General features: G+C 35.0%; 1 protein-coding gene across 8 annotated transcripts in view; it reads left to right on the top strand.

Moving 5' to 3' along the window:
* LOC122042832 (phospholipase SGR2-like) overlaps positions 1 to 13,363 on the top strand; it is a 90,973-nt gene that overhangs the window by 18,072 nt on the left and 59,538 nt on the right. For all 8 annotated transcript variants that reach the window (XR_006129366.1, XR_006129365.1, XR_006129367.1 and 5 more), the window contains exons 9-10: positions 339 to 509; positions 7,805 to 7,954. Coding sequence is in view for 1 of the 8 variants with exons in the window: in XM_042603156.1 (XP_042459090.1) it covers positions 339 to 509; positions 7,805 to 7,954 (321 nt within the window). In the remaining 7 variants the exon portion in view is untranslated. The remainder of the gene's footprint in view (positions 1 to 338; positions 510 to 7,804; positions 7,955 to 13,363) is intronic.

The raw sequence follows: 13,363 nt of genomic DNA, 5'->3' as shown, positions 1-13,363 counted from the left end.
AGAACCCTGGAATCCTTTTGCTATCATTAGAGTGCCTACATTTCTACCCAGTAAATGAATACAAAGTACTCACCAATGACTAAGCAAAGAAATAAACCCTCTAATAAAAAGAAACACACTCTGCTTAAACTAATTACTAATAATTGAGTTTTTGTACCACATTGGTTCAATTACCAGACAAATTAAGTTGTTGGGTTTGCTTATGTGAAATTACTTCCTTCACCCAAACTAATCTGATCTCGTGAATGATTTTATGAGCTCTTGAATCTCAATGATATGGATTCTTTTGTCTTAACATTATACTGCTTGGTCCAAGTTATCTATTTGTTATTCTGCAGGTGCCAGTTGGTCACTTAGTTTTCATGGTTCATGGTATCGGACAAAGATTAGAGAGAGCCAATTTGGTCGATGATGTTGGTGATTTTCGTCGTATAACAGCAAGTCTAGCTGAGATGCACTTAACTCCATACCAGAAAAGCACCCAGAGGATTTTATTTATTCCTTGCCAGGTAAATATTATGCTGAAAGATCATCAAACAAGTGTGTGCATCCATAGGAATCTTGATCAACTTGTATGTTTTTTTCCTTTTTGAAAATGAGTAATTATTTTAGGGCAAAACTTTGTAAGCCTGTAGCCTGTGTGAATTTGGATATTACATAAACGGTCTCTAAACTACCATCCCGATTTCAGATAGCTCCCTAGTATTTTTCTTCTTCTTTTTGGTTACAATTTAATACCCATGAAGAGGAGCCTTGAGTTCCTGTTGTGTGACCTTATTCGAATCGCCGAAATAACATTTTGCAATGCAGATAAAACTGCATACAATAGACCCAATATAATCTCGGGGCCTCACACTAGTTGGAGTTTGTTGCATTGGGCTGCCTTTTTTACAATTTAATACCCACATTGTTGATATTTGTAAATATCTGGTTAGATTTACTAAATGGTTAATAACAGACAACACTGATGTGGCCAAACATCCAACTCATATCTAAGTTGCATAATTATATTAGTCAACCATCACGTCAAAAGCCATGCCAAGAGCTATATCAACATTTTTCATTGTGATGCAATAGTGATTGTTGTGCAGCATAAGCCATGCCACACCTTAGATATAATTCCACTAACTAGGGGTACCTACCTAGTAAAAATGTAATAATAGATAACCAAAAGCCATACCAGTAATAGATAGCTCAAGATAAGCAAGAGGTATTCATCAAAATATATAATTTCTGTTTCTACATAAAATAGAAATAACTAGTATCAATAGGTTATAACTAGAATAAACATTACAATAAAGAAAGTCAAACTTGCTATCAACCGGCTGAGAATCTCTGAGAAACTCCATATATTAACTAAAATCAAGTATGACTCTAAAATTAACCTTTGCTTGCAAAATCTAAGGCTAAGGAAGATAAGAAGTAAACACAAATTGCTAAGTCAGTAATAAGAAAAATGTGTATGAATTTAATCTTAAGAAATAAAAGATTAGATAACTCACATATATATATATATACAACTCTTATTTTAATTTGGGCAAAAATCAAAAGCGTGCCTTAGATTATTGGAATCGTCAAAAGGTCACCTCTTTTACAAAAAAAGGGTCAAAATAACACCCTAGCATATTTTTCATCCTAAAATTACCCTTACTTCAGCATTGTTGTAGCAACTTCAGAGTAGTTGATACAACATGTTAGAATAAACTGATTAAACTTGGTTAAAAATAATATGCATCGTATTTTTGCCCAAGTTGAACTAAAGAGAACAATGGTTTACATTAACACATTGCAGAATGTAGCTGCTACAACAATGCTGGAATAAGGGTATTATTGAAATGAGAAATATAGTCGAGGTGCCCTTTTGATTTTTGCCCTTTTAATTTCACTTATTTATCAACAATTAAAGTCACCCATTGTTCTTATTATTTATCACCATTTGATCACAATTTAATATACTTTTAATTATCATCAATGTAGGTGTTTCAATTCTCCTTGGTTGACAAAAAACAATATAGGTGTTTCAATGGTACAAAACATCCAAGCTAATCGAACCTTGATAATAGGTCATCATTAGTGTGAAATAGATAACAATTTCTCAATGTCAATAAGGAAATTAGTTATTGAATTCTTACCTTCAATCTAATTGATGTGTGAGGTGAGTTTTTGGCCATGTATGCTTTAGATGATAAGCAACAACAACCGAGGATTCATACAAGGATAATGGGTGTTGATGGCACCATGGTGTGCTAGCAACAAGAAAGGATGAGAGAAAACGACGAGAGGTTAGTGCTGATGAGAGGAAAAGTAGGGGAAAGATGATTGCCGCTGACTTATCTTGGTTTTGGTTTTGATGGTGGCTGGTGCCCTAGGTGCGAGCGGCTACGATTGCACACCACAGAATGAGGGAGAGAGGAGAAACAAGAGAGAGTTAGAGAGAGCTGAGGGAGACCAACTCATAGGAGAGGTTGACAACACGTATAGGATATCTCAGGGGTGTTGCCTATAAGAGAGGAGAGAGAGATGGGCGTGGGAGGGTGTCAAGTGAGAGAAAGAGATCACAGAAAGAGAGAGAGATAGGAGAGAGATTGTATAACCTTCCACTAAAAAATGTTGCTAATTTGTCCCATTATGACTTAAATGGGACCATCCAAATATATAAATTTGGTTTGATCTCTAAAATTATTAAAACAAATATAAATTGATCCCAATTTGAACACAAGTGATCCTAATCACTGTGTTTACACTATGAATTCATTCAAATCTAATTCGATGTTCACTTGACGCTTTAAATCTAATTTATTATTTCTCTTTAATTTATTTTTTATCAAAAAAAAATTAAGAAATGAAAATTTAAATGCAATAAAAACTCAATATCTAACATACTTTCCTACTAAAAGAAATATGATTCCCAAATTTAATTACGTTGTGAGAATAAGCGAGGGTAATACAACTCAGCTAGACTATCTAAAGAGTTCACTCTATGAATTGATTTGATTAATCAATCAATAATCATGCATATTGAATCATGTCCCTTAGTGATTGGTAATCCTATGACAAAATCCATGATAACATGCTCCCATTTCCATTTTGGCACATCAATCTGGATCAAACCCAACTGGTCTTTAGTGTTCTACTTCGATTTATTGGTAGGCTAGACATCTAGTATGAAATCTACAATGTCTCTTTTAATACCTTTCCACCAATACAATTGCTTCAAATCTTTGTACATCTGGGTACTACTAATATTAATTGCAAATCTGGATCAATGTTTCTTGAATGAGATGCTCATCAATGAGGTGTGCCTAGGAAAGCACAATCTGCCTTGAAATCATAGAGATCCACGCACACCATAGAAAGTTTTTAACTTTAGGCCTAACTCTAGAGAAACTCACCTTCTAACTCCCTTATTTTGCTCCATTAGTCTGCTTGACAACTAACTCCCTTTAATCCGCTTGAGTAATAATGACTGTGCAATCAAGGACATCAAAACTTCTTGTGGTGTTTACCTCACTTTGAGAAGATCCAAGTCTGAAAATTGTCGTAGAAAATTAGTAATTGCGACCTTGTGATATGCATTATTTCTAGCTCAGTGCATCTACCATTATATTAGCTTTCTCAAGGTGATAGTTGATAGTGCAACCATAATCTTTAAGAAACTTTATCCATCTCTAACTATGGCTCATCTCTTTCCGTGTGAACAAATATTTGGTTAGTGAAAATCTCAAAAGTAAGCTCCTTATAGAAAATGCCTCTTAATCCTAAAAGCAAAGATAATAGCTGTTAAATCCATATCATCTAAGCCATGGTCAAGCCCTTGAGTAGCAAACACATGATTGCATGCACAACATGGCCACAATCACGAATAGCTCCACCTCTAGGCATCACTTGACAAAATTATAGTTGAAATTCCCGAATCAATAAATAAAATAGGATTTATAAATCTTATAGCCTAGAGATACACTTGACTCGTGTGAAATTGTCTTATGCCATGAAATTACAAAACCATAAAACAAGAAAATTGAAAAATATACATGATTAATCTAACTCTGATACCAATTAAAACTATCATGTGTGGGTGTAATTCTACTAACTAAGAGGTACCCCACTTGTTGACATTGTAGTATTATATATCAAAGAACCATGTCGATAAGCTAAGACAAGCAAGAGATGTTCGACAAAATATATATTCATTTTTTTTCTTGAAAATACAATGGAACCATCTAATATCAAAGGGTGATGAATAGAACAAAAAGTATAGTGATATGACAAGGTATCAACATGTTGAGGATCTTTGAGCAATTCTATATACTACTGGTTGAAACTAACTATAGCTCCAAAATTAACTTTTGTCTACGAACTTTGAGGCCAAGGACTTAAAAGAAGTACAAATAAATTATTAAGTGGGTAAACATGAAAGATGTAAAGATAAGAAGAATAAATTGTTAAGTGGGTAAATAGGAAAGATATAAATATGCGCATAAATTTAATCTTATTCAAGACATTAAAAGAACCAAATAAGTCACAAATTCAATTAAATGTTTAAAGTTCTCATTTCAGGTCTTTAATTTTAATATATATAATCAACTCTTATTTAAATTTCACTTATTTATCACCACTTAATATTTATCATCTTTTGTCTCGATTTAAAATACTTTACTATCTTGTTTTAGTCATTATTAAGAAGCAAATTAGTAGAGTCAGGTCTTCAAAGTGTAAATAACATTATGGATTGAAGACCTCCCTTGTGATATACAACGGTATACTTAAATTTTTACTAGATTTATTTTCTCCATTTATAATTACTTATGGTGGATGAGACGTATGAAGGAGTAAATGTTAAGCTCAATGATCGTAAGCTACCTCTGAAGCTTAAAGGGAAATTTTATAAAATGACGGTTAGACTTGCTATATTATATGAAGTTGAATGTCGGGTTATGAAGCAAGTGCAAAAGCAAAAGATGAGAGTCACATAGATGAGAATGCTAAGGTGAATGTCAGATATATGAGGACGGACAAAATAAGAAATGAGATATTAGAGAGAGTCGGGGTTATCATTGTTGAAGAAACAATCTAAGAGACGTTGAAGATGCTATGGACACTTACTTAGATGCCCAATAAATACTCCAATTAGGCGATGTGAAATCATGATAAATACGCACATTAAGGAAGAGGGAAATCAAAGAAGATTTGGTTAGTAACTATTAAAATAAGATTTATTTAAATATGGATAGAATATAGTAGTGGATCAAGCCTAATGGTGTAAGAGAATCTATATAGCCAAGCCCACTTAATAGGATAAAAGCCTTGGTTGTCATTGTTGTATAATTACTTTTGTTCACTTTAAATCTTTACATCTCAACTATTTTATTTTGGATTTATATGTTTTCAGTTAGTCCAAGGAACTAACCTAATTCTCTGTTTTTTAATAAAGGTTGCATTAATTATACTACATACTAGTAATGGATGTATAACATAAAAATGTGCATATTATCAACATATAAAATCAAAAGTAACATAGAAACAATATAACAATAGGTATCAACTAAAGATCAAGTAGTGTATTAATTTTTAACCTTTTAAATAAGCACTTCTCATGTTAATCCTTACATGTTGACTCATATGTATAACATGAGTTTAAAACACATTTTGCTATTTTAGAGGACATTTTAATCCCTTTCTCAAACCAGAATAGTAATATACTTATAATCTATTTTTATACATTAATTCATTCACAATGAATATGTAAATGAATCTAAGGATAGATTTTCACACCTTAAATATATGACAAATATAGATCCAAGGATTTAAAAGTCAGTTTGCTTCCCTCGAATGAGTAAATATAAAAATAACTCAAAAAAACTTAAGATAATATTAACAATAATAACAAAAAATCTACAAATTAATTATAATTCAAGGTTGATGAATCTAATACTAATCCACTTACCTCGATGCAACCCAAATTTAACTCCTATCACTAACATCCAACCTTTATTTTCCCATCTTAAACCAAATATACCAACGTAAACACTAGAACAACTCTATAATAAAAATATAATAAACTTAAATTTTTAGCTCGCAAATTCTCCTCAAGCTATGAAACAATGTCAACAAAGAAATCTATTTATGATTAGTCCAAAATAGATATCCATTTTCCAATGTCAACAAAGAAATTACTCACTGAATTATTATCTCAATCTAATGGATGTAATAACGACAATGCTTAGGATGCAAAACAACAACTATTGAGGTTTGGCCCAAGAACATAGGGTGTGGGTGGCACTGTGGTGAGCTAGCAATTAGAAAGAAAGAGAGAGAAATGATGAGGAGAGATTGGTGGCAATGGTATACACTTGGCTTGGCTAAAAGCAATTGTGTGGCAGGCACAAGGAGTGGGAGAAGGATAGCAAGGGAGAGGAAAAAGAGGTGATACATGGCTAGTGGTGACTTCTCTTGGTTTTGATGGTAGGAACACTTGGGCAACAAAGGATGCAATCGCACACCCTACAAGGCAAGAGAGGATAGAGAGAGGAAGAGGGAGAGTGGTCAATAGGAGAGGCCGACAACTAGTGCTAGCCAGTGACATGGATACGATGGCTAGGGCTATGGACGTTGCCTGTGAGAGAGGAGAGAGGGATTAGGTGTGGGCATGCGCTGAGTGAGAATGAGAGATGCGTGGGGAGAGAGAAAAGAGATTGTAGAACCCCAATACAGAAATTTCACTGCACGATTGAACTAAGACTATTCCTATATAGAAATATGGTTCAGTCTTAAATTGACCAAAGCAAATCCAAATCAATCTTGATTTGAAAATTTGTGACCTTAATTACCATGTCCACATGATGAGTTTCATTTAAAAAATAATTTAAAATGTGAAAAATGTAAATACAATAAAAACTCGATATTTAACAAGAAATATTGTAGATTATCTTTTGCCTACCACCATCTTGTCAAGGGACAAGGTGTTTTCATTGAACTGCTTATGGAATTTGATGGTATGTGAATTTGCTGTTTAATCTTAGGTGTGCCAGAACAAATTTCATAAATTCTTGTTGTCTTTTACCATTTATTGGATCACAGTAGATTATGTTTGTTTTATCAAAAAGTTCACTTTTGCGAGGTCTGTATGGAAAGTTTGCCGTTTCTTTTTTCTAGGGAAAAAAGATTTTCATTTGTAAAAAACCATATATTATTCCCAGTCCCTCATTGGGCAATTCAGTCTGACTGACTTGAAGGCATTTTTACCCGTGCTACAGAGGCTCTATTTCTATTAGCTTAGTTCATTCAATGAACTTCCGTATGTTTGCAATCTGATAATCTTTGACTTCTGTTATATGAAATTGGTTGTTTTCTGTTGCCCTTTTTTCTCGTTATTTAGTATATTTTGATAAACATACCTACACATTAGGAAACCAAGGTATTAATTAAAAGATGTTTGTTTGTTATGGTAGTTTTGTTCTCCAAGAGTGTGATAATTGAACCTTTAGGCATATATCTTTTAAGGACAAATTATGTAATTTCTGCTTTATGTTTCTACTTGGTCAAGATATATCACAGGTTTGTTGTTTTAGTTCCTCAACCCATTCTATCTTTAGCACGATTTGTTTATTCAAATTTTAGAACAGATTTGCTAATCTAAATTTTGGGATGGCAGTTGGCTTGAATTTCATGTTTCATTGCCCTTGTGTCACTCAAAACTTTTACAAGGATTGAGTCGATTGTCTCTATTTTGTCCTTGTTTTATGTGATTATGTTGACTTATTTGTTCGCTATCTTCATGACTGACGCCATGTTGTCTTTGCTTTAGTGGAGAAAGGGTTTGAAGCTCAGTGGTGAAAGTGCAGTTGAAAATATAACCTTGGATGGTGTTCGAGGTCTTCGTATGACATTGAGTGCTACAGTACATGATGTTCTTTATTACATGAGCCCTATATATTGTCAGGATATTATTGATTCGGTATGTTATTCATTTTTAACAATGTATTGTTGTTTTACTAGGGTGTGTGTTTACATTTGTTATTTTCTTTTCCATTGATTTCTGAATGGCTAGGGTTTTTAGTAATCAAATGAAATCCACTTTTTAAATCAAATTTAGAATATATTTTGCTGCTACTGATCTTTCTGAGGATAGTGTTGATTCTTGGAAGACTGTATTGATCTTTGTTTGTAAGATCATTTAGGCGCTTGTAGTTGAATACCATTCTTTCTTTGCCATTCAAGATGCAGCTTACAGGGACTTAGAAAAATTATCCCGCGACAATGTGAAAAACATTGTTCAATACATGAATGACTACTTAAAGCTGTCATCTAAAACTGGAAGGCTATATACTGGACCAGAGCTTTTGGAGAAATTTTGGCTTAAGATGCCTGGTGAGCTTGGAAGCATGATTAAAGAAGCATTTGACACAAAATATCCTGGTTTAACAATTGGTGTCTTTCCAAGGGTTTTATTTGCATATAAATTCCTAGAACAGGAATGTAAGGATGCAACATTTAAAAGCTCCTTGAAGGATCTCTCATTTTGCAGTCAAATGCCAATACCAGGATATTATAAGAGCCAAAGCCAGAAGAAATATGACATTCGAAGGTCCAAGACATATAAAGGCAAGCCACATGAATTTCACGCTAGAATAGAAAAGAGGAAGCACTTAGTAAAGAATAAGAAATGCAAATGCTACCTTTGCGGCCAAGAAGGATATTTCGCAAGAGAATGTCCAAATGATTGGAGGAATATTAAGCGAGTTGCTATATTTGAACAACTTAGTATTCTCGAAGATTATGATATTTTGTCGGTACAAGAGGGAGAAGCACAGAGCGATGCTATCTTCAACATCTCTGAAGAAGAAGAAGAAGGCCTTGAGGCCCTACAAAGGTCTATTCAAACCCTAAGTTTCTCTAACGAGTTAATTCTAATGCTTGGGGCAGTTGAACTGTGTCCATAACTGGCACTATAATCAAGATATTAATCCTCCATGACCAGCCAACTGTACATGCTGCAAACGAGAGATGGTGAAGAGGGCAAGGATTCATTGCCCAAGTTGTCTAGTCACACCTTGCAATCTATGTGGGCCCTACTATTTCAATACAAAAGTGCCTATAGCTCCATCCGCACTAGCTTCATTCTTCTCGTAAAATTTGAAAAATGAACAACAATATTATATATCTTGGTGCAAAGGGGAGATCGAGTGGCTATAAAGGGAAGCTACATATTATAAGGCCTCGTATGAGGAGCTCCTACTAGAAAAGGAATTAAGCCAAGACTTTTATAGTCTTGAAAAGGGAAAGGAGCCAATAGAAAAGGAAATAGAAGCTGCCAATGTTCTATATGAAGAATCAACAAGCAAGGTGACTGCGGCGCAAGGACTCCGAGGACCAAGACTTATCAAAAATATGCTATACAATCTAACGGTCGAAATGGAGATTCCTGAAGTACCAAGGTTCTTATTAAGAGCAATTCTGGTTACTGGAACTACAACATGCTGTGTTGATAAAAAATCAGTACCCAAGGAAGCTCTGGAAGATAACACCTTTGTGGTCCAGTTTAGCGGTATCAACTCACAATAAACCGCTAGGCTAAAACTAAAGCAAGGGAAGATGATCATAGGGTCAAATATGTTCAGAATTCCTTACACTTACATTTTCCCAATGACCCTTGGTGACAACATTCAGATGATCATTGGATGCAATTTTATTAGAGCAATGCAAGGCGGAGTCAGAATCGAGGGCAATACGGTAACATTTTATAAGAATTTAACTACTATTAATACTTTACCGACTGTTACCACAGCTGCAGCGATCGAAGAATTAGAGTTGGAGGAAGAAGAATATATACAAATAATGGAGATGGTCAATTACTCCTCAGAAAGAATTTCGCAAAATTTCCAAATGCAGTTCAAGCCCTTCCTATCAGATTTAAAGAACCAAGGCTTTATTGAAGAAAATCCTCTATGTCATTGGTCAAAAAATCAAGTACTCTGCCACCTGGATATTAAGAATCCGAATTTCATTATTGAAGACAGACCCCTTAGACATCTAACTCCTCAACAGAAAGAGGCCCTTACGAAACATGTAAAAGCCTTACTCGAAATAGGGGTTATCAGACCAAGCAAAAGAAGGCATAGAACTACAACAATTATTGTGAATTCTGGAACAACTATTGATCCAAAGACAGGAAAAGAAGTAAAGGGCAAAGAAAGAATGGTATTCAACTACAAGCGCTTGAATGATCTTACAAACAAAGATCAATATAGTCTTCTAGGAATCAACACTATCCTCAGAAAGAATGACCGGAAGAACTCCTCAACAAATTGGAACTCATAGCACCTACTCTCCAAGAGATAAAGGAAAAGCCCACAATGGAAGTTCAAGCTCAGATGACCCAGACTCTCTCAGCCCTATCAACCTCGCTGAGTAATACCAACAATTACTCCATAGGCAATATCCAATCTCCCTTGAAGATAATGCAAAAATTGGCCAGCAGCTCTCTAAGCTACAACAAAGGGCCACTATCCATGCAACAAGCGCTCTCCTGCAGCTCCGGTTGCTTCACTTCTTGAAGAAACAGGAGTGCCAGAGAAGGAGTACATCTGACAATTGGTGGTCTGACTGGTATCCATCTACAGAATAAGTTGATAAACAGCTGAAAACCACTGCCTACCTACTAAATGATGCTATTCGTCGGATGACTTCTTTTTACTTGTAAAGAAAACTTTGCGAAAGTGGTGGACCCGCAAGGAATCAATGACAACCCACTAAACTATGTAAAAAGTAGATTCCTTCTTATCAAGAAGGACACCGTGCTAGGGTGTGCTGTAAAGTGATCTAGTCCTATCCAAAGGACGATCACGAATAAAGTTTCCTGTACAAATGTGCTATAAAGTGATCCAATCCTATCTAAAGGACGATCATGAGGAGATGCCTTTCTTATCTGAAAACAAAGGACATGTGACGATGGAGCCCAATAAGCACCCGACGTCTCCTTACTCTTTTATATAAGAGGCAACAAACCTTTGCAGAGGCAATAAGCGATCCTTGTACCTCTACTCAGGGAAGTGTATTGAGAATATGTGAGTTTCTTATCTCTTATCCTTGTTTCTAATACTTCTTCACGCAGTACCCCCCTTCTTTCCAAGTATATTCACTTAGTATCTTGCTCGTCTAGTGTAACTAGGCTATTTTATTGATACATAAGGAATTAAAAGTAAAATGCAATATGTTGTTTTAACCATGGTTTGAAATTTCATACCGTGTCGAGTGGAGCAGTTGAAAAGTATCATTTTGATAGATCACCGAAATTCGATATCACTTGACACTAAGGTTTAAAACCTTTAGCAGTGCTGTAGTTTCAGCCATGGACGGTAAAGATCTGTAAAGATACTCCAGTATCGTAGGCACAGTGTTAGGGACAGATTGGAGGTTGAAGGAGGAAGAAGATGAAGCAAAGGAAGGGGAAATTGTTGGGCTGAGTTGGTATTGAGTATCACTAATTTACCGGAATGATAGGTTTCGACGGTTTCACTTGGCATGATATAAGCATGGTTTGTAAAATTGCGATCCACGATTGGGGTGATTTTTTTATAACAGAATCGGAGAAGGATCGATGGGATCGTACATGATTGGTGAAATCATTACGATGCTACATTACAAATGACTCTACATGGTTTAAAATTTCTCGGCACCAAAACTGCGAGTAGAGACAATGGAGGGGACACATGAGCATGTGCGAGGAGGCGACGTTGGCGGGCTGTGGAGGGGGATGCACAAACTTGTGCATCGCTAGTTTCTCGTGGCAGGGACTTATGGAGGTAGTCTGTGATGGCTGACGGAGGCTATTCTTCGATTGCTCACGATGGGGAAGAGGGGAAGGCATCAACCGATAGTGGGCAGCAGTGGCAACAAGGATGCGCAAGAGCACGGGTGAGGGGAGCAACGACGGTGAATTAAAAACTTTGGGTTTATAATTGAAATTTTAGTTAATTGATTTAATCAACTTCTAACTTAAATATTATAGTTTAAATAGGCTTTCCTCAAACCCTAAACGAATTATTCCATTAAAATATATATCAATTTATTTTAAAATTATAAATAAATTATATTTATTATTATATATATTATCAACCTATTATTGTCATTATTATTGTTATTATTAATTTGATTTAATTTATTCTAAAGGGAATTTTAATCAGATATCAAATTGATTTAGTCTCCATTGATTAATTTGATCATCTATGAAATACTAAATTAAATTTCCAAGGGTTTTGGTAGGATCGTATGATTCTACAATCCGATCTGATCCTGACCGATCCTGTCCTGACTCTAAATCAATCATGCGTAGGATCACGATTCTACAAACTATAGATACAATATCTAAACCCATACTCAGCATAGACATCTTTCTTCTTCAATTCCAATTCATTACCGGCATCATGCATGGAAACATCTTCATGATATCGAAATAGTATTGTTCAAATTAACGATCGAAACTTCGGCACGGCTCAGTTCGAGATTTTGAACCTTAGCTTTAACTGTTCAACAGAGAAGTCTTTGAAAGATTGTTTTATTGAGAACCTCTTAAACATCCATATATGTATATATATTTCACGAACCTTGCAGTACTAACATTAAAGAGACTCAAATTAAATAAAACAACTCCAATTGATAATGCATTACAAACTGGTTAAACTTGAAATCAAAATAAATTTGAGTTGGAACATCATAATAGTGAATCAAATCTTCAAAATGAACAGAGAGTGCAACTACCTAGTTAGATGAACTCAACCGACTATCAAAACAGATAATTCAACTCCAACTAGAGGACCCAACATTCTAATACAAGTAGAAAAGTAGACTAATAAAAGAAGCCCTTGGCTGTGCCTTGCTAGGTATAAGAAGGCTCATCCGTCAAGTCCTTCTATCTCCTCATTACATGCACCATATGGATCTAGTGAGTCTAAAGACATAGCAAGTTTAACCTTTATATAAATAATATCTATTCGCATTGAAGAGAAATATTTGAAATTACCATGTTAAATATCAACGGAGAATAACCTCTAACTTCAGTTTCATGAACCTCCAAACTACCCTAAATTAACATTCAATTTTGAACCTTCTTTATCTTTTATTTTACTTGTAAGATTCGTAAATTATAAGAATTCAGATCATTAAGTATAGCTCCTTTATACCTTAACCTCTGATCATTTGGTCAAACGTTTATCCTAGTACTAGGTTGGTAAGGTTCACCGGACCTTTCTTAAGCCGGATTCCCTAACCCCTTTGTTTTGGTAAGGTTCACCAGACCCTTCTCAAGCCGAATTCCCTAACCCCTTTATTCTGGTAAGGTTCATCGGACTTTTTTTAAGCCGGATTC

The sequence above is a fragment of the Zingiber officinale genome, chromosome 2A, assembly GCF_018446385.1.
Source record: "Zingiber officinale cultivar Zhangliang chromosome 2A, Zo_v1.1, whole genome shotgun sequence".
NCBI lineage: Eukaryota > Viridiplantae > Streptophyta > Magnoliopsida > Zingiberales > Zingiberaceae > Zingiber > Zingiber officinale.
The sequence above is the reverse complement of the archived record's forward strand: the minus strand, read 5'-3'. Positions and strand labels throughout refer to the sequence as shown.